This window comes from Bos indicus x Bos taurus, chromosome 27 (genome assembly GCF_003369695.1).
Source record: "Bos indicus x Bos taurus breed Angus x Brahman F1 hybrid chromosome 27, Bos_hybrid_MaternalHap_v2.0, whole genome shotgun sequence".
Classification (NCBI taxonomy): Eukaryota; Metazoa; Chordata; class Mammalia; order Artiodactyla; family Bovidae; genus Bos; species Bos indicus x Bos taurus.
This window is the reverse complement of record NC_040102.1, coordinates 36519983-36546289: the sequence shown is the minus strand read 5'-3', so window position 1 is coordinate 36546289 and position 26307 is coordinate 36519983. Positions and strand designations below refer to the sequence as shown.

Below are 26307 nucleotides of genomic sequence, written 5' to 3'. Positions count from 1 at the left end.
ACATCCCTCATGCCCGGTACAGCTGATTCAAGCGTCTGCCTTTCCCTACACAGCTCGGCCCAGGGCCCTGACTTATGAGTCCTCTGCAGGGGGTTACCAAATCCTACGGAGCATTTACGATTAAGAGCAAACTCCAGTACACTAAAACACTTCCCAGTGTCGGGGTGGGCGGGGAGGGATGGAGTTTCCAGCATAGGAAGCCCTGTGGAGTCAGAGCATCAGCTCCGCACCCCGCCTGTATTCCCCCAGGCCAACGAGAGATCTCTGGAGCTGAGAAGACCTCAGTGATCAAGGGTCACTTTATAAAGAAGTGAAATGATTTTCCCCCGGGGTGGTGGAGCTAGGAGTGGCTCACTCCAGGCTGGGGCGCTGCAGCTGTGCAGGTGGGACCTGACTACCTCGGCTAACCTTTCACCCCAGCCCCAGGTGTTCCAGCCCGCAGGGCGGCTGGCCTGCCTGGCCCACTGTTTCAATCTCCTTTGTCCAGAGGGGCAGAGTGACTGCTGGAGATTCCGGAAGAACCCTATCCACTCCGTATGTCTTTGTTTAGAATTGTAAAAGCCTCTCTTGCCCCTGCTAGGGCTTAGAGCTAACGGATCCTCAGGATCCCTTTAAGGAGGTTGAGACTAGGGTTTGAAAGGAAGATGGTTCTTCAGGTTCCCCTCCAATATCCAACTCCCAAATTCCTGTGATTCGTTGATGACATCAGGACCATGAATAATCAGCCTGGCCCAGAGCCAGGATGGGCTGGGCTGCTTCCACGGGGGAAATTCCTCCCCCTCTTAATGAAAAGAGGCCCGCCCCAGCTTGGCTCCTGCGGGGCCCAGTGTCCACTGGGCATCCTCCTGCCGCAGCGAAGCCCGCCCACCCAGGGCCAGCGACCCCACCCCCTGCCTTGAAATTTAAAGGAGGCTGGAGCCCTGCAGGGAGAGCCAGCCAAGGTCTTGCAGAGCCTGGCGCTGAAGACAACGCCTCTGGAGGAGGGAAGGCTCGGGCTCGCGGTAGGTTGTACTCCGTGCCTTTCTGTCCCTGGCTCCTCTTCTCTCTCTTCAAAGTCTTTCTGAGCCACTGAAGGAACGTTGACACCGAGGGGGCTGACTCCGTCACTCAGGCCAAAAGTGGGGTTCTCTAGAATCCATGTCTGGAGGGCGGTTTCTTTTTGAACGTGCATCCCACAGGGATGGGCTGAAGCGTTTGCGGGGGGCAGCGGCGGTCAGGGCAAGAGAGAGGGCACTAGGGATGTGTCTCCTGAAGAAGAAATATCTGCTCACACAGGGGAAAGTGAAAAGGATGATCCAGACCCGCTCTGAGTAGATGGTGGGCCCCGCTCACGACTCACGGGCAAGAAATGGGAGACGGGCTGATGGGGTCAGAGCCCAGAGGATCCCGGGGGGTGTGAGCCCACGGGGAAACTGAGGCGGGGCTGGGCAGGGAACGACTTGCCCACAGAGGATTCACCAGGTGGGAAGTGCTGGGTGAGAGGAAGGGAGGAAACCGGCAGAGCGAAGCCTCGGAGGCCGGGTTTTGTCCTCTGGCGTTTTGCCCAGGATTCGAGGGGAGGGCTCTTTGAGGACTTTTCCAATTACAGAGGGAAATAGCAGAGTCTTCTCTTCCCTAAGCTCTCTACAGGAACTGTATCGGGCTTTCTAGGCTTTCACTGTTATTATCTTTATTTTCTTAACCTGCCAGAGAGGGAGGGAGGGAGGGACGGAAGCAAGGCACTCTCAGGTAACTGATGACACGCTCAAGCCCAAAGCCGTGTGGTGGCGGTCACTGATGTAGACACAGTGGTGGCTCCCGCAGCTGGTGGATGACAGAAAAAACATTACGCGCGCGTGTGTGTGTGTGTGTGTGTGTGTGTGTGTGTGTGCAGGCCCAGGAAGAAATTCTGAAATACAGCCGCTAAGTGGAGTTTCCTCAGAAGGGCTTCCTAGCAAGTCTTGCCTGGGGGCAGAAGACATAGATAACGGTCAGAGGAGCTGCCGGCTAAGTGCTTCCCGTGAGAGCAAAGCCAGACCTGGCGCCAGCAGAGATGCCACAAATAACTGAAATAGGAAGAGCTCTATCCTACCCATCAACTGATTGCACCTAAAACGTTCTCAGAGACGCCAGCCTGCAATCGCCGGCTCTTGTCACGAGCAAGCGAGAGCTTGCTCTCTGCCCGAATGGTCCAGGCTCTGTGCGGACGCTCGGTTTATTTTATAAACCCGTCAGATCAGATTCTCCCAGTGAGGCTGCTCTCTGTGGCTTCTGCACTGGCCCGGGACAGTTCCTGCTTCTGGAGGAACAGAAATGGTCCCGTGATTAGTTTTCGCTCGTGGAGGCAGGACTCGGGGACCTGGGGACCTAGCGTGTTGGTGAGCAGAGCTGGTGATCAGTACATTTCAAGATTGTAAAGAGCAACCCAACCAGACTCCTGGCGGTGTGGCTTGAAGCCGTCATCGCCACGAAAGGCTTTTTGGGAGTGGGTGGCCAGGACCACAGGCCATCTGGGAAGTCACTGCCCAGGTGGGGCCTGTCTCTACTTCACCTCCAGGTGTTGTTCTTCTGGTCCTGCCTGGGGTTTTACAGCATGTGAGGGTTGGGCTAGACTGTCGTTTGAGAGGAGCACAGTTGGCTTTAAACTTCCAAAGCTTCCAGAGGGAGGGCAGGCTATCTTGGATCAGAGGCCGAGGGGACAACATGGCTCACGGAATGAATAGTAGGCTTGCTGTGTGTGCTAAGTCGCCCTCAGTCGTGTCTGGCTCTTTGGGACCCCATGGACTGTAGCCTGCCAGGCTCCTCTGTACATGGGAGTCTCCAGGCAAGAATACTGAAATGGATTGCCACGCCCTCCTCCAGGGGATCTTCCCCACCCAGGGATCAAACCAGCATCTCTTATGTCTCCTGCATTGGCAGGTAGGTTCTTTACCGCTAGAGCCACCTGGGAAGCCCAGTAGTAGGCTTAGTTCCAGTCAAAACTCAAAATCCATGTGCCTCTCTGAATACTGAATATCTGGGAGAGGGAGGAGGGAACATTTGTGTCTTGAGTTGAAGTGTTCAGTTTCAATGACTCCTGGGCATATGCAGTCTCAGAGTAAAATCCGTATTTCCTATGAGTGATTTTCTGCCTTGTTCTGATAAGATAGCCAGAGTGGACAACGAATGATCAGAATACTCTGTTCGTTCCTTCTTTGGCCTGTTCTCTTTGCACAGAGAAAAACTGTGTCCCTAGTTCGAGGCGGTAAAGCTCATCCTAGCCAACCAGCTCCCAAAACCAAGGGCTGGGTCTCCAGTGCAGCCAGATTAAAAGGTGAGGAGGATTCAGACTCACAGAAAGTTCGAGCTAGAAAGAATCTTCTAACCATCTGCCCTAGTCCAACCCCCAAGTCCAGGCACAGGGTCTCCTGCTATTGGCCTAAGTGTCTACTTACATATTAAGGAGAGCACATTTTCTTAGTCATACTTCGTGCATTTTATATTCCACTTTCCCGCCTGCGAAAAAGACTTCTATAGAAGGGCATAGAGGGATAGATAAACAAACCTCTTGATTGCCTGAAAGTTTGAGACTTAGGACAAAGTGGAAAGGAGCCAGGTGCTGGGCCCACAGCAGGCACTTTATAAACACTTTTGAAGGTACAACCCAGGCAAGTTCTGGTTTTGATCATGATTCTCCAGAAAGTGATAGCGGCAGTTCTTCCTGGGGAACTGGTACAACTGGGGGGTCTTTAGCAGCTGCCCACACCATCCATGCCAACAGCCGTGATCTGGAGGGTGAGTCTGGGCCACAAGTCCAGCTGAGCTGCACAGGATAGCTACGCGGTGCTCCACAGTGGCTTGGAGAGGTTTGTTTGGGACTTGACCTCTAAGACCTGATTGTGCTTGGAGACGCTGAAAGCCTACTTCAGTATCAGGCTAAACCCAGATACTGGGAAGCCTTGGCACTGAGATCCTTTTCTGCTTATTGAAAGTAAAAGTGAAGTCGCTCAGCTGTGTCCGACTCTTTTCAACCCCGTGGACTGTAGCCTGCTAGGGTCCTCCATCCATGGGATTTTCCAGGCAAGAATATTGGAGTAGGGTGCCATTTCCTTCTCCAGGGGATCTTCTGGACCCAGGGATCAAACCCGGGTCTCCCTCATTGTAGGCAGACGCTTTACTGTCTGAGCCACCAGGGAAGTCTTATTCTGCTTATTACATGGCCGTAAACATTCCTTTAACTTCAGTTCAGTTCAGTTCAGTCGCTCAGTTGTGTCCGACTCTTTGCGACCCCATGAACCGCAGCACGCCAGGCCTCCCTGTCCATCACCAACTCCCGGAGTCCACCCAAACCCATGTCCATTGAGTTGGTGATGCCATCCAATCATCTCATCCTCTGTCGTCCCCTTCTCCTCCTGCACTCAATCTTTCCCAGCATCAGGGTCTTTTCAAATGAGTCAGCTCTTCGCATCAGGTGGCCAAAGTATTGGAGTTTCAGCTAGACATTAGGGAATCCAAGGTGACCTTCTCCTCCGAGGCGCCTACATCCTTAGAACTCTTGGGCTTTTCAAGCCACACTTCCTCCTAGGGACGGCCTCCTAGGGGCGCCCTCCTCAAAGGGAGAGCCTGGGGTGTGTGACTCACACTCCTTTGCACAAGGAAAGGTGTTTGTGCTGAAAGTTTAGGGACTCTGGCTGCTAGCTGCTGTGGGACCCTAAACAATGGTCCCATTTTAGGGCTTTGTCAGTGACACCCCTCCAGAGCTTGGCTTGCTCCCCCTTTGGCTTGATAAACAGACTGCATAGCATCCATTCCAGAAAGCTGACCAACCCGCACCTCATCAGGAGTGAGCTCCATCTCCTCCTTCACATCCCGGTAGGACCCCTTCTTCCTCTGCCCGGTCACCTCCACCTCCTACCCCACCTCTGCACAGCACAGTGCTGGTGGCACCGAGCCAGGGTTGGCTAGCTATTTGTCTGTCCCCTCCCGAGGCTATGAGGTTTTTATAATTTTATTTATTTATTTTATTTTTGGTTGCGCTGGGTCTTGGTTGCCTCGCTCGGGCTTTCTCTAGTTGCGATGAGCAAGGGCTCCTCCTTGTCGCAGGGCATGGGCTTCTCACTGTGGTAGCTTCTCTCATTGTGGAGCATGGGCTCCAGGGCACGCAGGCATCAGCAGTTGCAGCTTATGGGCTCCAGAGCAAGGGCTTAGTAGTCGTGACTCAGGGCCTTAGTTGCTCCAGGGCATGTGGGATCTTAGTTTCTGGACCAGGGATCAAACTTCACATCCCCTGCGTCGGCAGTGGATTCTTATCCACTGGGCCGCCAGGGAAGTCCTAGGCTCTGAGGTGTTGAGGATGGAGCTTCTGTGTCTTTATACCGCAGATTCACGCCTGGGGCATGGTTGGCGCTCTTGCTTGGTGGTGCTACAGAATAAGTCACCGCCTATGAATTCAGGAAGGAGCAGACCAGAGAGCCGGGGCTTCCGGTTGAGGCGGATGGGATGAGAGATCTGATGGATACCAGGAGGATTGCCCCCAAGCCCTCTGGTTAGAGATGTTTGCAGGGGCAGTTCCTTGAAGGTGTGGGGAGAGGGCTTGGTAGGAAGCGAAACCCAGCAACCGACTAGGAATACTCTGAAACAGAAAGCCCGCCAGCCTCTGGCCTTTGCTGGCTATTCACAGGTCGTCCTGTTGACGGGAAAGAGGAACTCACTTTATTTGGCAGTAAGAGCCTAGGCCTGCCACATAAGCTGGGGGAAAGAGGGGCTTTGGCTTTGTTTTGTTTTCTGAGAAGCCCTGGTTTCCTCCTTTTCTTGCCTCATGTCCCTGGTTCTCAAACACACGTGTGGTCTGCATCAGATGGCCCTTATCAGCATCGAGGGCCTGACCTTCAAGCTGCCTTGGCCGTGAAGTCCAGCTTCCTCTGAGAGTCCTTAATAGCCCTGGAGTGGGTGGCATAAATAGGCCTGGGAAAGGCAAACAAAACAACACAAAAAGATTGAAAATAGGATAAAAGACACTACCCCGTGATCCGGGAAGTACAGGCTCCTGTTAATACTGATCTGTGCGTAAAGAAGAAGGGCAGGAAACTTGATTTCAGTCATCAGGAATCTGGGTACAGGTCATCACAAGATGTTCAGATGATCTAGGAGGCGGGATTTGGTATTAACACTTGAACTCGATGATAACCCCATAGAACTTGGCTTCCTTTCTAGTCCCTGTTCCAGGGAGAGGCTGTAAACTTTGGCCTTCCTTCTAAGGGCACTCCTAGCAGTAAGTACAGTTAACTGTGCTGTGTACCAGCTGTACAAAGGGGCTTTACCTGCTTCTGTCCTAATTGCTAGCACTATCCAGCTGGTGGAAAGGACTGGACCACTAGAAAACCGGGAACACACACAGCCGGTAAGAGGAGGTTGGAGGGACTACGCTCCTTGCATTCAGATTGCCACCCTTCTCCATCAACAACTCTGAGCACATTCAGAACACGACAGTCCAGCATCAGGACCCAGTAAGAGTCATGGAAAGAGCGACAAGGGGGTTGTCCTATAGAGCTGGTTGCCCTGAGTCCCGACGCCTCCCTTTAGATGTGTTGCGTGAGAGCAGGTTCATTGCATTCTTTTTGAAGTTCGATTCTCTCATCCATTAAACAAGAGATAATATTGACTTAAATGATTTAGTGGATGCCTGACCCGCGTCAGCACTCTAGGACCCGATGAGTAAATGGCGTTCATCCAGACGCATTTCTCAAAACTGTGCTATCACGTCTCTGTCACGTGAGTCTCATAAAAGGCGGACAGATTCCGCGTAGGGTGATACGATGAACGTCTCCGATCGTCTTTTCCTGATTCAAGTGTGTTGAAATCTGGAAGGGAGACTGCAGAATTACCGGGTGATGGCGTATTTCATTACTGGTGGTGATGTTTGCTTTAGGGCGTGGAGGGAACACCAGAAACTGCCTCACTGCAGAACAAACTCTCTCTTAGATTAACGTGCAATTGCAGGTTTGCTGAGATTCACTCAGAGATCATATCTCCTTGCCCTGACTCACAGGGTTAGCTTTGCCAGCTGCACTTTGCATTTTCGTCACAAGGATCTAAGATTCTCTTGCTTTTACTGGAGGAGGAGGCAGGATGGGCTTCTTTTTTCCCAGATCCACAACTGCACTCCCTGAGTCCATCCAGATAAGCAGGGTTACCTGGCAGAGGGTGGAGAAGTTTGGTGACGACAATGCTCAGGATAGATTGTTTTGAGTAGGTCAATGTCGTATAAAACTTAGACACAGGTCATGTGCCTATGGGGGCTTCCCAGCTGGCGCTAGTGGTAAAGAATCCACCTGCCAAGGCAAGAAACATGAAACACGGGTTAGATCCCTGAGTCGTGAAGATCCCCTGGAGGAGAGCATGGCAACCCACTCCAGTAATCTTGCCTGGAGAAATCCGTGGACAGAGGAGCCTGGTGGGCTACAGTCCGTGGGGTCGCAGAGTCAGACACGACTGAAATGGCTTAGCACATATGTAGACATATATCTATATTTTAAAGATGCTTTGCAGACAATTCCATCCTGAGTAATGAAGTGGAGATGTGGGAGTGGGTGGGAGGTGCCAGGAGAGGGTTTTATTCTATTTACCTCATTGGAACTGATCCAATTAGATAAGAAAGACTCCTCTCTTGTCCCTTAGGTATAAAGAATTCTGTTCAGAAAGAGAGAAAATAAGCTTTAGCACACAGGAAATTACCTTTAAAATTGTTTTTTAATTGGTGTATAGTGGATTTACAATGTTATGTTTGTCATAGTTATAACTATAACTGTAGCTATAGTGGTTCAGTTATACATACCTTCATTCTTTTTCAGATTCTTTTCACATATAGGTTATTACAGAATATTGAGTAGAGTTCCCTATGCTGTACCGTAGCTTCCTTATTAGTTATCTATTTTATATATAGTAGTGACTATATGCTAATCCCAAGCTCCCAATTTACACGCCCCCCCACCTCCCATGTCCCTTTTGGTAAAGAAGTTGGCTTTCAAAATCTGTGAGTGCATTTCTATATTATAAATAAGTTCATTTATATAATTTAAAAAATTAGATTCCACATATGAGTGATATCATATGATACCAGTCTTTGACTTCACTTAGTATTACAATCTCTGGGGAAGAGCTAAGAATTGCTTCTGTGATGGCAGTTTTGGAAAATGGTTTCTATTCTGAGAGCATAAACTCTTAAAAAAAGTGTTAGTCTCTCAGTCGTGTCTGACTCTTTGGGAGAAGGAAAGAGCTACAGCCCACCAGGCTCCTCTGTCCATGGGATTCTCCAGGCAAGAATACTGGAGTGGGTTGCCATTTCCTTCTCCAGGGGATCTTCCCAACTCAGGGATCGAACCTGGGTCTCCCACATTGCAGGTAGATTCTTTACCATCTGAGCCACCAGGGAAGCCCTATAAAAAGGAGGACCCATGTAGGAGGAAGATGGGAATATAGCCGTTGCCCATAGAGCTAACGGCTCCGGCCCCGGGCTCTGACACTGGTACAGACACAGGTGCGCTTTTCTGTGGGAGTTCAGCCCCAATTTCCAAAGCCTGCCTCCTCCTCCCATCTCACCACATCTCTTGTCCTGACTCAGTGACGGGCCTTTGCTGTTTCAGGGAGTTCTGACCATCTCTTTTCTAATCTGTTGGCATCCGTCCGGGGCAGAGTGGTTGGGTGGGGGGAGGGAGGGCTGTGTTTGTCTTAAAGCTGTGAGTCATTTTGGAGTATTAGTGTTCTTGGAGACTGATTTTCTCTTACTCAGATTTCCAGAGAGAGAGGCTTTACGAAGTAATAACAAACCAAGGCTCCTCTTTGCCAAAGATTAAGTGAGCCAGGCTTGCACGCTTGCAAAAATTCAATAGCCGTATCAACTGAACTTTATCTTTCCCTTGTAATTTCCATGGTCCTCCAGCTGGCTCAGTGTTTCTGCTTTGTTTTTGCTGCCAAGAGAAGCAGCTTTAACATCCCAGGAAATGTACCGTTTGTACCTAGAAGCATAGAACTTGATTGGTTGGTCCCAGATCTTTACCGTAGGTCACGTTATGGGATGTGGTTGAGTGTTTACATGAAAGCTCTCATCCCCACAGGTAAGTGTTTCACAGATCACACAGCACTTGCATACTCAGAACAGCAGAAATCGCAAGACGTCAGCCCTGGAGGAAGCCTTGAGAGTCTAGCCCACTTGATTTTGCATCCCTGGGAGCAGAGTTGATGTTTCAAAACAAAGATGCTTTTTGGAAGGGCAACATATTAATTTTTTTTTTTTTTGGCCATGGCAAACAGCGTGTGAATCTTAGTTCCTCCACCAGGGATCGAACCCATGCCCCCTGCAGGGGAAGCCCAGAATCCTAACCATTGGACCCCCAGGGAAGTGCCAGCACATTCCTTTTGATACAGTCAAACCATATGTGAAGGAGAGTGTCTATGCTTTTCCCGAGAGCAGGCCTTTCGGGAGCAGGTGGTGGGAACAGGTCATGCGCCGGGCAGTGGGAGACCCTGCAGACAGCCCTCCACTGCACCCCCCAGGCCCTTCCCCCGGCTGTCCTGCTGCGGTTCCCATGGCCTCGCCCCAGCCAGACTCCAGGGCCCATCAATCAGCACTCCCCCTGCCACCACTGCAGAAAGGAGTCCTGCGCTTCTGGCTGGCGAGATCGGTTTCCCAGCCACAAAGGCACCTTTGGCTCCTGGAGACCAGCCCTCCTCCCTGGTGACCAGACCATTGTTCTCCTCCAGAACAGTCATCACTCACGGCTGTTCAGAGGCCAGAGAACAGAGTCACTTTGTCTCTGTAGCCAAGAAGGGCCCTGCATGGCTTCTGTACAGATGGGGAGGTGGCAGCAGAGGAGGGGGCACCCTGGAGGCAGAGATTGCAGGCTGGTCCTCCACAAGGATGCCCGTGGGCACAGCCTGCGAATCCAGGCCACACTTTGCTTCCCACATGTCCTGATGTTTCTAACCTGCAGAGATTCTTTGTCAACTTGCCGAGCTCTGTGTCTCCAGAGGTCTGTCTGCGGAGCCATTTGCAAATCTGCAAAAATTGACTTTATGTGCCAAGGTGGGCCTGCCAGGGCTGGGGCCTTGGGACCTTGGGGACCAGCGGTCTTAGAATCATTCCATACATGCCCAACCCCGACAGTGATGCTGCTGGTGACTCAGGGATTCTAGTCCCACAAAAGCCAGCCATCCCCGTCCTTGTGGTTTTCTTTTTCTTGTCTTTCCTCCCTCCCTCCTTTCCTTCCTTGCTCTTTTGTTTTTTGGATGTGGGCCATTTTTAAGGTCTTTACTGAATTGGTCACAATATGTTTTGGCTTTTTGGCTACGAGGCATGTGGGAATCTTAGTTCCCCGACCAGGGATCGAACTCACACTTCTGGCATTGGAAGGCAAAATTTTAACCACTGGACCCCCAGGGAAGCCCTTTCTTTGCTCTTTTAGTTCTTTGATTCTGGGAAACTATTAAATACAGTAGAAGAAAAGGAACACACCAAAAAGATGACAAGTTTTGGATTTACAAAATGAGCCTGCAAGAGGTTTCTTGTGCTTTATTTCTCAAATCTTCCCTCCTTCCAGTCTCACATGGGCACAGGGCGCCTCTCCCTTTGGTGGGAACTTGTGGTCTAGGGTTGAGGTCCACAACTCCCCAGGGTCCTGAGTGCTTCCTGAATTTCTGGGGTCACTCGCTCTTTGTCCAGACGCTGCCCCCAGACCTCTGCACCTCCCTCCCCACAAAGGCAACACCAGGACTTGCTTTGCCTCCTTGTCTCGCTCCCTTGTCTCGGGAAGGCGCTGACTGTAGGCAGGATGACTCATCTCTTTGTCATCCTCTCGCCCTACTCGGCCCGTCCAGCTGTTCCCATCGCTTCTGTGCAGCAAGGATGGAATGTCACATGGTCTGTGTGAGGCTCTTTGGCACTGGGTCAGCTCCAGGCCTCGCAAGGCCAGAGAAGCAGAGGAAGATAAGGACTGACAGAAGACAGACAGGCTCCGACTGTCCCAGAGCAGAAGACAAAAATACGCCCCTTCTGCTGAGTCTTCAGTTGCAAAAGGGTCTGAGGCGCTGCAGCTGTTGGGTCCTTTACCCTCAGGCCTAAGTGCATCCCTCCCCCTATCAGCCCACTCCCTGCCCAGGGGGCCCCTCCCCCCATCTGTCCAATGAATGCAAAGGTCTTAATGCTCCACTTGTCACTTTGCAATTTTCCAGCATCTAGACTTCTGCTTCATGTAGGGCCCATTCACGTGCCCCTTGAATGTGCTCCATTCAAGAAGGACCTTGAATTCTTGAAATGACAGTCACTTGATGACGGGCATCCAGAGAAAAGACAAGCCCCCCATCTAGGGGGAACGAACTTGCTGGAAGCCCTGGCTTATTGTCAGACAAGAGGAAGAGGAGCCAGGTTCCCCAGTCACAGGCTGGTTCATTGCTTCATTCAGAATTTCTGCCAAGAGCCCTGGGCAGGCAGACCTCTCCCCATCCCAAGGCTTAGCTGAGATAATAAAGCTGGGACACCTACAATGTGAAACATGATTAACAGCAGGAAGAGAGAGGGGGAATGTGTTTATGAAGAGCTATTTTTAAAGATTCAAAGTACTGGGATAACTGGGGAAATTTTGAGAAAGGGGAAACTGGAGGAATGCTGAGCACCAAAGTCAGGGGTGATGGCCTGTGATCTGAAGACTCCCCACTCCGGGTCCTGTTCGGATGCCCTCAACCCCTAGGTCTTCCTTCTGAAGCTGCCTGAGACCAGCACATGCCAGCAGGCTTCCTGCTCTGGGTGAGAAAAGGTCCCACCCCACTCCCCAGCCCCTGAGAACACCCTGCCCTGCCCGGGAAGGGCCTCCCCCGGGGACAGGCCAAACTGGAACAAAGACCCAGATCCTGGCTTCTTTCTATTTCTTGCGTAGAGAGGGAGGGGCGCGCTGGTTGGCAAGACGCCCTCTGAGCCCGAGGAATCTTCCCGGACAGTTCCGTCCCCCTCCTCCTCCCACAGCTCTGTGCGCGCTTTGCCTGTCACCAGTAGCCCCAGGAGGTCACTGGGGCACAGATCGGCTCCCACCAGCCTCCTGCTCCGTGTTTTCTCATCCTTGCTCTGAAGGGGGCTTGTGGCCATGTGAGAGGACAGCATCTCTAACAGAAAGGAGCCCGAGCCAGCGCCGGGGTCCAAGTCCTGGGTGCTCCGAACCAAGCGGGCCTTTCGGATGCTTGGGATGAAGGGAGTGGGAGGGGTGGGAGCAGAGTTGTTGTGACTGAGGGGAAATGAGTCAAGGGAAGAAGAAGAGCCCTGGTTTAATCCTTGCCGACGAGGGAGCGAGTGAGGCTGCCAGACCACAAAATAACACCCCAACCGACTAACCCACTGTGAGCAGCTGAGGGCCGGAGCCCTAGCTAGGACCAGGCAGATGGAACCAGGGACGTGGGGCCAGGAAGATTTGACTTTGAACACCCAAACCAGATGCCGCCCCTCCTCTCTGCAAAACTGCACTTCATAGGGCCTAAAGGAGGCCGGCTTCCCGATGGAGCAGGGAGGCAGTGGTGGAGGAGACTTCCCTTTGTTGGACAAGGAGATGTGGAAGTCCTCCGGGACTGGGCTCAGGCCATCTGAGGAGAGCTGGCTCTGAGATATGCCAACCCCAGATCTACTATGATTTCCTCTAAAAAAGTCAGAGAGCGGACGTTGCTGTGGGTCCATCTAGTCAACCACAGGGCAGGAGCTCACTTCAAGGGAAACTGGGTTGCAGCCAGTGCCAGAGGTGGTGTCAGCCTTCAGCCCACAGACATGTCTGAACAAAGCCATCTTCCGGCAACCCGTGTCCATCGCTAGATGCATGGATAAGCAAGATGCGGTCCATTTACTCAGTGGGATATTATCCAGCCTTAAAAATGAAGGAAAGTCTAACCCATGTTATAGCTCGGACGGACCTGAGATCATCACGCCCAGTGAAATGTCAGACGCAAAAGGACAGATATAGTAGACGTCCGTTTACATGAGGCACCTGGAGTAGTCGGATTCATGGAAAGAGTAGGCAGGATGGTGGTTTCCAGGGGAGCAGGGATTTGGGGTTTTCAGGGTACAGAGCTTCAGTCTGGGAAGACGAATGTTTGGAGTTGGATGGTGGTCATGGTTGCACAAGAATGTGAGTGAACTTAATGCCGCTGAACTTCCACTCAGAAGTGGTTAAAACGGAAAATATTTGTGTTCTGTGTATTTAACCACAAATATATATATATGAGAACAAAAACACCATCTCCCAGACGCTGGCCGCGGCCTCTCCTGCCCTGGGAGCCAACGCGGGGAGGACCGACTGGCTTCTGAGCTCTGCTGCCCGCGGGGACCTCTCACGTCTCACGCTTATTTCCCCCTCTTCTTCCAGAATTTGCGGGACGCTCAGAGGAAATGATGAGCGCAATGAAGACAGAGTTCCTGTGCGTGCTGCTGCTCTGTGGAGCTGTCTTCACGTCGCCCAGCCAGGTAGGTGTGCATTCGTGTCTGTGCTGGAACACACTGGGACACACTCCCCTCGGTGGACAAGGCTTGAGATCCAGGCTTCAGGCGGGAACCTGCGCATCATTCTGGCTCGAGTAAGCTCCGCCGCTCGGTGGTTTCTTTGGAGCTGTTTTCAAAGGATTTGCTTGAATGAACCCACGAAGTATTTTTTTTTTTTTACAAGTTTTTTTTGGCCGTGCTGGGTCTTTGCTGCTGCACCGGGGCTTTCTCTAGTTTTGGAGAGCAGAGGCTACTCTGTTGCGGTGCATGGGCTTCTCAAGGCGATGGCATCTCTTGTTGCGGAGCATGGGCTCTAGGCGCACCGGCTTCAGCAGGTGCAACACAGACGCTCGTAAGTTGTGGGTCTCGGGCCCTAGAGCGTGCAGCCTTCAGTACCTGTAGCTCCCGGGCTCTAGAGCACAGGCTCAGTAGTGGTGGTGGATGTGCTTGGTTGCTCCGTGGCACGGGGGATCTTCCCAGACCAGGGATCGAACCTGCCTTGGCAGGTGGATTCTTATCCACTGAGCCACCTGGGAAGTCAGAATCTGTGAAGTTTTTATAAAACTGCAGGCGCTGTGAGCAAGCTGCCCGTGTATTGCTTACCATCTAGTTAGGACGTGCTCTCCAAAGATTCCCAGCAGCTAAGAGCATCATTCAGGCCAAGCCCATGATTCAGGCCAAGTGAGCGATGCCCACACAGCAGGATTTTAGAGACGGGGACACAGAGGAGATGGCGTGACGGCACACATCCCCACTAACCCACGGGTGGCTATTTTCATGTACAATTAATTAAAATGAAATGAAACTTAAACTCACTTCAGTTACATGACATAGGAGTGCTCAGTCATCACGTGTGACCAGCGGCTGCCGTATTGCACGGCACGGGTATTAAACCTTTCACCACTGAGAAAGTCCTTCTGGACAGGACTAGGCTAGAAAGGGAAGAAGGATCAGAGGGAAGACAGGTGTGCACAGTGCACCTGGACCAGGTACTTGAGAGGAGTGCTCTGGACAGGTGGGTTGGTGGCGGTCTTCTGGTTTGACCATCTTGATTCTTCAGACACCTGCATGCGCTAACCCTTCCTCCGCCCCTGGTTTCTTTGCAGGAAACCTACAGACGACTCAGGAGAGGCGCCAGATCGTACAAAGGTGAGATGTCGCTGGGGTGGAGGGTGGTCCACAGACGCAGGGTCAGGGTCAGGGTGCCTGAGGCTCCAGCGGGGATTTTCTTCCACGTGACCTGCTTACTCAAGCTCCATGAAAGTCAGAGTCTGGAGAGATGCCTGTGTCCTCTCTTATCACTCACACAGGAACAGGTATGCTGGCAAGGTGCCAGGATGTCAGGGAGTCACACACTGCTGGGAGCCCAGTGGCCCAAAGACCAGTTACACAGTTGAGAATGGAGCCCAGAGAGCCTGAGTGACTTGCCCAGGGTCACACAGCCCCCAGGCCGCAGGGTCCTCCAGGGTCTTTCCCTGGGCTGTGATCCCCTTCCCCCCCAGAATCCATGCAGCATCTCTGTTAACTAACTTCTCTGTGCCTTCGTTGCTTTGGTTGGTAATTCAGAGATGACCAACCTGGGTTTCTTTATTTCACGGCAGTGCTGTGGGAAGATCTTCTCTGTAAGGCCATGTCTAGAGTTGAGACTAAAACTGCATGCACCATTCCCACTAGGATCCCAAGAATAAAAGATGCTTAGGCCCGAGTGTCTTGAACCTGATATGAAGAACTGCAGGTCCCAAATTACCCCTCCTCCCTCAGGACCTACTTCCCTTGGGTCTGGAAGGCTCTGCAACACCCGCTTAAGGTGGAAGCTTCCCCAGAGTGAGTCACGGCTTAACTCTCACTGCCTTTGGCATCAGACAGCTCGGCCTTTCCTGCCCTCCTATCTTGGCGCCAATGGGCCCGCTGAAAGAACGGCAGTGCCACTGACCATGAGCCCATGTCACTTCTTCAATCCACTAAAAGTTATAGACTTTTTGAGCTGGCATTCTGATTTGCAAACAGAGAGAGAAAAAGGGAACACCTATTAATGGGACTCTTTCAACTATTTTCATTATATCAGAAATACTAACGGAAGTAGCACATTTTCTGCATAGATTAAAATATCACTTTTCTTTGATTGGGGCCAGAATTGCATCATCTCAGTGTGAAAATACTCATGTGAATCAAAAGTTCTTGTAGGCAATTGCATACATGTGCCTCTTTTTTGATGAATTAAAATGAAAAATTAGAGTATTACTTAATAAATGTGTCTTGATGAATAAATTCTTTCAAAATAAGGTCCCATCAGAGGAAAAACAATTAAAGAGCTCTTTCTTAATTGTTTTTCACAAGTGGGTTTCATGTTTCAGTGAAACTAACATAAGGAGACAGTAGAAATACGTCATTATATTTTATTACTTATTTCAAGAAAATAACTGATTTTCATGGGAAATTAAATGTAAAGGTCACATAGTCATATGGAAAATAATATTGGCACATCCCCCTAATAAGCTGGATTTGAAAGTGGTTTTTTTTTAATTTTAAATGAAAGGGGTCTTTGGTGACAAAATATGGGATATTTGTTGTCTTCTGCTGAGAGCAAGGAAGGAATAAAGGATGGATTTTCCTGAGACTGAGCAGGACGAAGAGGGGAAGCGTCAGTGTGGGGTGAGTGGGGCCCTAAAGAGGCCGGCCTGTCTGTCGTTACAGTGACCTGCAGAGATGGAAAAACGCAGATGACGTACCGCCAACACGACTCCTGGCTGCGACCCCTGCTCAGGGGCAACCAAGTGGAGCACTGCTGGTGCGACGGCGGCCGGGCCCAGTGCCACTCGGTGCCCGTCAGAAGTGCGTGTCCATGGTCCCCAGCCCGCCCAGCCCTCTAACAGGGCCTCAGTTTGCTCATCTGTAAAATGGGAGAACAGTTGTATAGACTGTGGGGTCGGCTGTGAAGAGTCAATGAGTTTGGTTTCTGTAAAGTGCTCAGAATTGCGCCTGTGGGGAGGGTGCCCTCTCTTCAACTTTGACTCATGTATTCTTGGGGTGCCTGGAGAGTAATTTGGGGTTCTCTTGCTTCTACTTGGCAGGTTGCAGTGAACCTTGGTGTTTCAATGGGGGGACATGTCGGCAGGCCCTCTATTCTTCAGACTTTGTCTGCCAGTGCCCAGAAGGGTTCATGGGGAAGCTCTGTGAAATAGGTGAGTGGTGGGCGGGTGTCTATGAGATGAGGACCTACCAGGGGAAATCCTACCTGCAAAATGATGCAGAAAGGAGAGCAAAGTGTGGTGTGATGATGGAAGGGTCAGGGTGGGGTGGGATCACCTGAGGGTGGTCAGAGCCCCGGGATTGAGTCTGGAGCCTGGCGCTGCCTCTGCAGGGATGACAGAGGTGGCACTGAGCCCCTGTGGAAACTAAATGAAAAAGGGGCTCACGTGGGATGTGTCGTGTGTCCCACTTCCCATCAGATGCTACCGCCACGTGCTATAAGGACCAGGGTGTCGCCTACAGAGGCACGTGGAGCACGGCAGAGAGCGGGGCTGAGTGCGCCAACTGGAACAGCAGCGGCCTGGCCATGAAGCCGTACAGCGGGCGCAGGCCCAACGCCATCAGGCTGGGCCTTGGGAACCACAACTACTGCAGGTGAGACAGCCTCCTCGCCCCCAGGAGGGTTTCCTCTGGTGAGAAGCTGGGGCAGTCACGCAAAGACCTGTGTCAGGGTTTCCAGAGGAGCGGAACCCACAGGAGGTACACATATACAGAAACAAAGATATACATGCTCGTGGTGGTTCAGTTGCTAAGTCGTGTCAGACTCTTGTGACCCCTTGGACTGTAGCCTACCAGGCTCCTCTGTCCATGGGATTCTCCAGGCAAGAATACTGGAGTGGGCTGCCATTTCCTCTCCAGAAAGATATATCTATATATATAGATATAGATACATATATACCTATATAAAGAGATATAAATATATTTCTATCTACATAAAGAGATTTATTTTAAGGAGTTGGCTTTCATGACCGTGGGGCTGGCACGTCTGGAATCTATAGGCAGCCCCCTCCCCAAGCTGGAAACTCAGACCCAACTTGACACTGCAGTGTGAGACAGAATTTCTCAGCTTTTGCTCTTAATATGCCTTCAGCTGACTGGATGAAGTTAGCTGACCATATACACGAACCACATGGACACGTCCCTTTCCAGCACCACTAAGGCTGGCATTTGATCGAACGACTGGGTGCAATAGCCCAGCCAAGTTAACACATAGAGCGCATCATCACAATCCACCCCTTGTCAACGTGGCAGCCATATGCATCTCTGTAAACCACGTTTAATCTCCCAATAAAGGTGATTACAAAGTCATACCTCCACCCAACACGATCCGACTCTCCTATGTACAACAAACATAAATAACCCTCTCCCCAGAAGAGAGTGAGGCGTCCTTGGCCTGAGAAACAGGGTTAACTGTTCACTTCCCCTGGCCTTCCCGGCTGATTTTTCAGAAACCCGGACCAAGACTCAAAGCCCTGGTGCTACGTCTTCAAGGCAGGGAAATACGTCTCTGAGTTCTGCAGCACTCCAGCCTGCGCTAAGGGTAAGTGCAGCCTCCCCAGGGCCCCTACGGCCTCACGGAGTCCCAGGGGGGTGGGGTGGGGAAGGGAGATCTGGAGGACAAGGCTGATGGTCCTTCTGCAAATGAAGAGACAAAGGAGAGAATTGGTCAGTCACTTTGGCATCAGAGGAAGGAAGTCAAGAGGCTTAGGTCCTCATCAGGCTTGGCCTCTAACTAGCTGTTTGACCTGGAGCCACTCTCTGCACCCCGCTGACCCTCAGTTTCCTTGTGGACAGAGAAGATGGGGCTCTACCGGTGGTTTCCAGGCCTTTCGGGAGTGTGCAAGTTCTCTCTTGTTTGATTAATTGGCCTATTTCTCAAGATCTCGCTCTGTCTCTGAAGACTTTTAATGTGAGAAAATTTCCCAGATTTAAAAAGTACTCAGCTACAAAAAGGCACCATGAGTTCACTGGTGCTTTCCAAAATAATGATGCTATTTAATCACAAGTGTAAAAATATGTTTCAAAGTTCTAAATATACATGTATAAAAATGCACATTCAGGCTAAAAGTGATGCTGATAGACTTGTGAATTTGAGAGCTCTTTAGAATAACTTTAATCCTGGAGAAGGGAAGAGCTACCCACTCCAGTATTCTTGCCTGGAGAATCCCTGTGGACAGAGGAGCCTGGTGGGCTACAGTCTATGGGGTCGCACAGAGTCGGACACGACTGAGCGACTAAGCAGAGCACAGCACAGTGTAACTCTAAAGCATTGGCATAAACTGGGACTCACTGGTACCGATGCTCTCAAAGGCCCCTCCTCACTGGGTTACTGGTGCCTGCCAGTGTCCTGTGTCAGTTTCGAATGCGGAGAAAAGAGGGTAATATAGGGGCAAATATGCAGTATCCGAAGGTTCATACTCTTGCTTCCCTCCCAAGTCCAATAAATCCTTCAAGGCCCTGGCAGACAAAATCCGAGAAAACTGGGCCAGCCCACATGTCCCCCCCACAGAAGACCCCAGGTTGACAGCAACCTGTCAAGTAGAAACAAGGAAACCCTTAACAGCCTTCCAGGCAGCTCTAATCAATCCCCACTAGCTGAACTGGGCAGCCTTTCCTGAACCTGAATATCCCTCAGAGTCTCCCTTAACACAGCCCAGTGATGGGGGGGCTGGCACCAGATGGAACCGCTGACCACCCTGAGCAAAAGCATTTGAAGGAGAGTAAAGGCCCAGGTGGGCAGGCTGGCCCCCCCGCCCCGGGAGCCCCAAGCCACAGCCCCAGGCTTCAGGCCCTGCTGCAAACCCTACTTGCTGCTTGGGCACTTCAGCGGCTGTGTTTCAGTTTGGATTTCCTGCGTTCCAGTTGCAGAAGAAGATGGGGACTGCTACACTGGAAACGGGCTGGCGTACCGCGGCACCCGCAGCCACACCAAGTCTGGGGCTTCCTGCCTCCCGTGGAATTCCGTGTTCCTAACCAGCAAGATTTACACCGCCTGGAAGAGCAACGCGCCGGCCCTGGGCCTGGGGAAGCACAACCACTGCAGGTGCGCCGCCTGGGCCCCGGGGGCGTGTCCGCGCGGAGGGCGGGGCGGGGCCGACGCGGAAACTCACACGTGAAAGGCACGTGGGTGGGAGGCAACGGCTGCTATGGTCGGACCCATATCCCAAGCTAAGAGGGGCTGCCCTCACCTGCTCCATCCTCCCGAGGGACATCTGGGAGCACATCCCAGCACAGCTGGGAGATGAGAACAAAATGCAGAAAATAGGAGTGACTTCCTAGGTGGTGGTGGGGGATCTATGGCAGAGCCCAGCCCAGGGCTCAGGGTCGTCCCCCATCCCTCCCCGCTCCCCGCCCCGCAGTGGGCTGCCTTCCCCTCTTCTCTGGCTTGTGATGCGATTGGACACCATCCCTCCTCACGCCCAGGAATCCCGATGGGGACGCCCAGCCTTGGTGCCACGTGTGGAAGGACCGCCAGCTGACCTGGGAGTACTGTGATGTGCCCCAGTGCGGTAAGGCCAGCTCCCCTTACCCAGCATTATTCTTGCCCGTGTCCTCCGCCGCTTCCCACATCTGGGAAGCTGTCTGGTTCAGGCTACGCAGCGGCCCGCTTTTCAGGAAGGCTGGACCTGGGTGGGGAGGGGGCTTGCCAGGCTGGAGCCGTGGTGGATGGCGATGCTGTTGGGCAGGTGATGGGAGGGGCAGGAGAAAGGAAGGGATGCAGCCATTTCTCATGGATGGCATCGGGCTCCAGGCTGCTCTCTGGAAATGCCTTGTTAGCAGTGATGGCAGCCGGGATGCGGGGAGGAGGGAAGCAGAGGCTCCATCACTCTGTACAGATGCTGCAGAAGCGCAGCCGTGGGTGGAAACCTGGGTTCCCAGACGAGACACTGGCCTGGGGCTTGGGGACCTCGCCCAGGCCCGCAGGTCTGAAACTGCGCTCTGTCCTCCCCTCCGCAGTCACCTGTGGCCTGAGACAGTACAAGCGGCCCCAGTTCCGCATCAAAGGAGGCCTCTTCGCGGACATCACCTCCCACCCCTGGCAGGCCGCGATCTTCGTCAAGAACAGGCGGTCCCCGGGAGAGCGGTTTCTGTGTGGGGGGATCCTGATCAGCTCCTGCTGGGTGCTGTCGGCCGCCCACTGCTTCCAGGAGAGGTAGGGATGCACACCCAGCCGGCCTACCGTCCCGCTAAGGCCTCGGACCAGGCCCAATACGGAAGAGCATCCTCACACCCGTTTTTCCATTCAGGTACCCGCCTCACCATCTCAAGGTGTTCCTGGGCAGGACGTACCGGCTGGTCCCTGGAGAGGAGGAACAGATGTTTGAAGTAGAAAAATACATCATCCACAAGGAATTTGATGATGACACTTATGACAATGACATCGGTAAGATGTCCGGCTCTCCCTGGCTCCAGTTAGACCCCCCCAGACCCACACTGCCCTCCTCCTCCTCCCAGGCCCCCGGCCCCTCCCTCCTCTCCCCGGAAATCCCCACTCTCTTCCTCAATCCCCCTCTCCCAGCGCTGCTGCACCTGAAATCAGACTCGCTGACCTGCGCCCGGGAGAGTGCCTCCGTCCGCACCATCTGCCTCCCAGACGCCAGCCTGCAGCTGCCCGACTGGACGGAGTGCGAGCTGTCCGGCTATGGGAAACACGAGTCCTGTGAGTGGGAGGAAGTCGCTGTGCCATCCTGTCTGTCTGGGGGCAGCATCGGGGGCGGGTGCTGACCAGAGAGAGGAAAGAGCGGTCCTGAGAGTGTCCAGTCCAGCCCCGGGGCAGGCTCTGCCACTATGATAGTCTGGGCAAGTTCCTGCTAAGTGAAGCCCCGCCATCCACATTCCCAGCCAATGGCCCAGTCGGTCAAGAGAGAGGTCTGAGTGGCAGGAGAGCTTTAAGGGCTGAAGATTTCAAGGAGGTTTCGATAAGACATGGAGCGAGCTTAGTTAAGGGTGCGGTTCCTAAACTCTGCCTGCCACCCAGCAGCCCTCACCCTGCGCCTGGTGAGCCCTGTGATCCAGGCGTGGATTTTTCATTTCATGTTGCTCCAAGCCTCAGTTTCCTCATTGGTAAGAATGAATAGATTGTATGAGGCTTAAATGAGATATTAGGTTAAACCAGTGGTTCTCAGCTAGGGTGCTCTTGCCTGCTAGGCAACATGTGGCAATGTCAGTTATTGTGACGACCCAGGATGGAGGTTTATACCCACATTTAGTGAGTAGAAGCCAGTGAAGCTTCCTGGTGGCTCAGATCGTAAAGAATCCACCTGCATTGCAGAAGACCCTGGTTTGATCCCTGGGTCGGGAAGATCCCCCGGAGAAGGGCATGGCAACCCACTCCAGTATTCTTGCCTGGAGAATCCCATGGACAGAGGGGCTTGGTGGCTATAGTCCACGGGGTTGCAAAGAGTCAGACATGACTGAGGGACTAAGCACGCGCGCACAAAAGCCAGGGATGCTGACAGACATCCGCAATACACAGTGCAGCCCCTGCAAAACCTGTTCAGTTCAGTTCAGTTCAGTCACTCAGTCGTGTCCGACTCTTTGCGACCCCATGACTCGCAGCACGCCACGCCTCCCTGCCCATCACCATCTCCCGGAGTTCACTGTTATCTGGCCCCAAATGGCACTTGTGCTGCTCTTGAGAAACCCTGGGTGAAACTCTATGAAATTGCCAGAGTTTGCCCACCCTTCTGCAGGTCAAAAGGGTAATATATTGGCAATTTCGTAGGATTCAACTTAATACACGTAAAAGATTAATCAGTATTAGCTATCATCACAAAGTTCAGCTTTCTCCTTCCAAAAGGTTTCTAAATAACTTTCCCTAAAGTCACAAGCTGTCTTCCTGTTCTCTTTCAGCTTCTCCGTTCTTTTCCGAGCGGCTGAAGGAGGCTCACGTCAGGTTGTACCCATCCAGCCGCTGCACTTCCCAACACTTGTTTAACAGGACCGTCACCAACAACATGCTGTGTGCCGGAGACACACGGAGCGGTGGGGACCACACAAACCTGCACGATGCCTGCCAGGTAAGCGCCGGCGGGTCTCTTCTCCTGAGCACCCCCCATCCAAGGGCTAAAGTGTTCCTCAGCCAACTGGTTCCTAACCAAGAAAAAAAAGTTACAGCCAGAAAGCAGTGATTCATCTGGGGCGGGGGATGGGATCTAGATGAGAGCCTCAGAGAATAAAGCAACTGGAGCCAAGATCAAAGTCACCCAAACTGAAGACATCTAAACGGCAGTAAATTTCCCCAATGTCTGCACCGGAACCCCCGCCTGGTACAGGATTTCCTGTAAGCCCAGGCAATTAAACAACTATCAAAGTGATGGATAAAGCCACACAAGTTAAGACAGCTTTGGTTTATGTGGGTGCTGGGGAATCAGGGTCTCTTGGTAGCGTGGGAGGAACGGCAGCTTCCTGGAAATAGGAGAGAGATGATCTGTGAGAAAGAAATTTTAGGAACTTGAATTCAGCCCTCTGATGAGGTTTCCCCCTGGGAAAGCACACCATTACAGGGTCTCTGGGTTGGCGTCCCCATCAGAGCTGGTACATACCTGTATTTCATGATAACTCTGAGTGTAAGACACAGACCAGTGTAAGGTAGGACCTAATGGAGCAAAGGAACCCTCAACGCGGGGCTGTTTTCACGTCCACTGTGCTGCGGGCTCTCACTGAGGCTGGGGGACGGGGGCGTGGCTGGAGGCAGTGGGGCTGCGCACTCCCACTGAGGAGTGCCCAGTTCTGATGCGGGGATCACACCCGCATCTCCTCCTCTTGCCTACGTGACAGCCTTTGGTCTCTTTTTGAAAGGTTTTCTCAGACACCTCCACCACCTAGCTCGACAGTCATAAAAGGTTGTGTGCAAAGTGAAACCGTGATCTATCAGCTAGCGTCAAGTTAAAAACAAGTCAATTCAATTAAATAAGACAATAACAGCTAATGATTGCCAAGAGTTCTACTCAATGCCCTACATTGTTCTCAGGAGCTTTTCAAGCTTTCTTCCAGTTAATTCCCATAACCTCATAAGGGAAGTACTATGATTTCTGTTTTAGATCATTATTACTTAGTATCATTCAGGTAAGAATACTGAAGTCCAGTGGCCTAGGGCCGCACAGCTAGTGGTAGCTTTACCACCCGGTGGGGATGAGGTATCGCTAGTGGTAAAGAATTTGCTTCCCAGTGCAGCAGACGCAGGAGACCTGGGCTCGATCCCTGGGTTGGGAAGTTCCCCTGGAGAAAGAAATGGTAACCCACTCCAGGATTCTTGCCTGGAAAAAGCCCATGGACAGAGGAGGCTTGCAGGCTACTGTCCATGTGATTGGAAAGAGTCGGACATGACTGAGCACTTGTCAGCAATGTCTGAGCTCAAGTCCACTTTACAACAAAACTACAACCGAATTCTGTAATGGTCCAAGATTGGGGAGGTAAAATTTCCCTCCCTGAAACTGAGCACGTTGAAGGATACATATTAGTGCCTCATATTAGTGGTATGTAGAATACATATCAGCACTACAAATATTCACCCTAACATCCCCACAAAGAGTCTGCACTTTTGCACACAGCTGACCTCTTCTCCCTTCTGCAGGGTGACTCGGGCGGCCCCCTGGTGTGTATGAAGGACAACCACATGACCTTGGTCGGCATCATCAGCTGGGGCCTGGGCTGCGGGCGGAAGGACGTCCCGGGCGTGTACACCAAGGTGACTAACTACCTGGACTGGATCCGAGACAACACTCGCCCATGACCAGGGACACCTGTTTCCCACTATGTCACAGAGACCCCGCTTCTCCCACCTCTGAAGACTCACCGCGGCAGGGCCTTCTTCACACAGCGGAAGTTGGGGGAGGGTGTAGTTTCACAGGTACTTTTCCATTTTGGAAGTTTTCAGGGCTTAAGGGCTGAACTGTACTGTCAGACGGGAAGATGGATAAACGCCAGTCCCTCGTGGAAAACCACTCCCCAGGGCGGAAGCCCGCTTCCTCCTCTATGCACACGAGCGTCTTTGGAAAGGGGACCACAAAGATGAAAGCATGTCTCAGTAGGCAAAGATAACTCGAGCCTTCGGGAAAGAAGGGTTAGACGTATTCTACTAGGAATAGAATATCTATTTATAGTCCCAAGGAAGCCCAGCAGGAACCTCCTACCAGGGGATGGGCTGGCTGGCCAGACCACGTTCCTCGACTCCAGCCCTTAAGTCAAGTGTTGGGCTCTCCTTTTGCAGCTCTTGGAGGGAATCCTGTTGTGTATAGTGTAATTCTCTTTCTTTATATGTTTCATGATAGAACCAGGAGACACGTATCATTTTAATAACTGATAAACTAGGCTCTCGCATATTTATATCAGTTCATTTTTGTTTGTACTCTGTTGCCACTACCTGTATGATACCGTACTGGAATAATAAATTCTGATATATTTTTCACATATTTTCCCCAATCAGAGTGGAATCTTTCTGTTACACACAGTACCTTCACAGCTTTTATTCCTTACTCGCGTCCACATTCTCGGAATCATTGGGAATATTTCCTTTCATTGGCTTCCTAGGTGGTGCTAGTGGTAAAGAACCCACCTGCCAATGCAGGAGACATGAGAGGAGAGTTTGATCTCTGGGTCGGGAAGATCCCTTGGAGTAGGAAAGAGCAATCCACTCCAGTGTTCTTGCCTCGAAAATCCCGTGGACAGAGGAGCCTGGCGGGCTACAGTCAGTAAGGTCACAAAGAGTCAGACACGACTGAAGCGACTTAAGCACGCACACACACATTCAGAAGAGGTGCTGTGCCAGGTGCTGAAAAGGTAAAAGGGAAGAAAGAACCTCTTGGTTTGACAGGGAAATGGGGATTCAGAGAAATAACAAGGCAGGGTGGAGATGAACCGCAAATGGTGGACAGAAAGTTTTGCTGAAATTCAGCTCAGGAAGGATTTAAGAATCTTAAGAACAGAGCTTCCCTGGTGGTCCAGTGGTTTAAGACCCTGTGCTCCAAATGCAGGGGGCCTGGGTTCAATCCCTGGCCAGGGAACTAGATCCCACATGCCAATGAAGATCTCATGTGCTGTACCTAAGACCAAAAAAAGAAACTTAAGGAAAAAATAGAATTGGGTAGGCTTTTCAAAAATTGACCAAGATTTGGGCTGGTGGAGAGGAATGAGAAAGGCACTCTTTTTAAAATTTTTCTTAAAATTTTATTGAAGAATAGTTGATTTACAAAGTCGTGTTAATTTCTACTGCACAGCAAAGTGATTCGGTTATACACATATATACATTTTTTTCATATTCTTTTCCATGATGGTTTATTACAGGATACTGACTGTAGTTCCTGAGGCAAGGAGCTACCACTGCATGAAAATCTAAAGATCTGGAGGGCAAGAAAGGCAGGGGAGTGTGGGGAGGAATTGAGTTATATTTTGTCCAAAGTAAAGTTCATGAAGAAGAACGTAGGTTAGAATTAATGATGGCACTTTGAATGCTAAACTGAACTTTGGACTTAATTCTCTTGGCAGCAGGGAGCCGCAGACACTTGGGGTTAGAGCCGATGGCCCAAACGAGGCTCAGGGAAGATATTCACAGGAGGGGAGTAGGTAGGAAGACACCCTGGACAGGACTCCAAGGGAAAAGAGGAATGAGTCAAAAAGATGCTGACACAGATTGGGACTGACGTATACACACCGCTATATGCAAAATAGATAACAAATAAGAACTGCTGTATAGTGCAGGGAACTCTACTCAAAACTCTGACCTACATGGGAAAAGAATCTAAAAAAATAAGAGTGAATATACGTAAACATACTGATTCACTTTGCTGTATACCTGGAACTAATACAACGTT

At 51.5% G+C, this 26307-nt stretch overlaps 1 protein-coding gene across 1 annotated transcript; it reads left to right on the top strand.

The window, feature by feature from the left end:
- The first annotated feature begins 804 nt into the window (after positions 1–804).
- On the top strand, positions 805–24909 carry PLAT (plasminogen activator, tissue type). Its single transcript, XM_027529916.1, has 14 exons — positions 805–1001; positions 13353–13450; positions 14572–14614; positions 16160–16297; positions 16537–16647; positions 16915–17089; positions 17944–18035; positions 19358–19538; positions 19919–20004; positions 20453–20648; positions 20743–20879; positions 21015–21155; positions 22349–22515; positions 24072–24909. The coding sequence occupies exons 2-14, from the start codon at positions 13376–13378 to the stop codon at positions 24228–24230; spliced, it is 1701 nt and encodes a 566-aa protein (XP_027385717.1). The 5' UTR covers positions 805–1001; positions 13353–13375; the 3' UTR covers positions 24231–24909.
- Positions 24910–26307: the final 1398 nt, after the last annotated feature.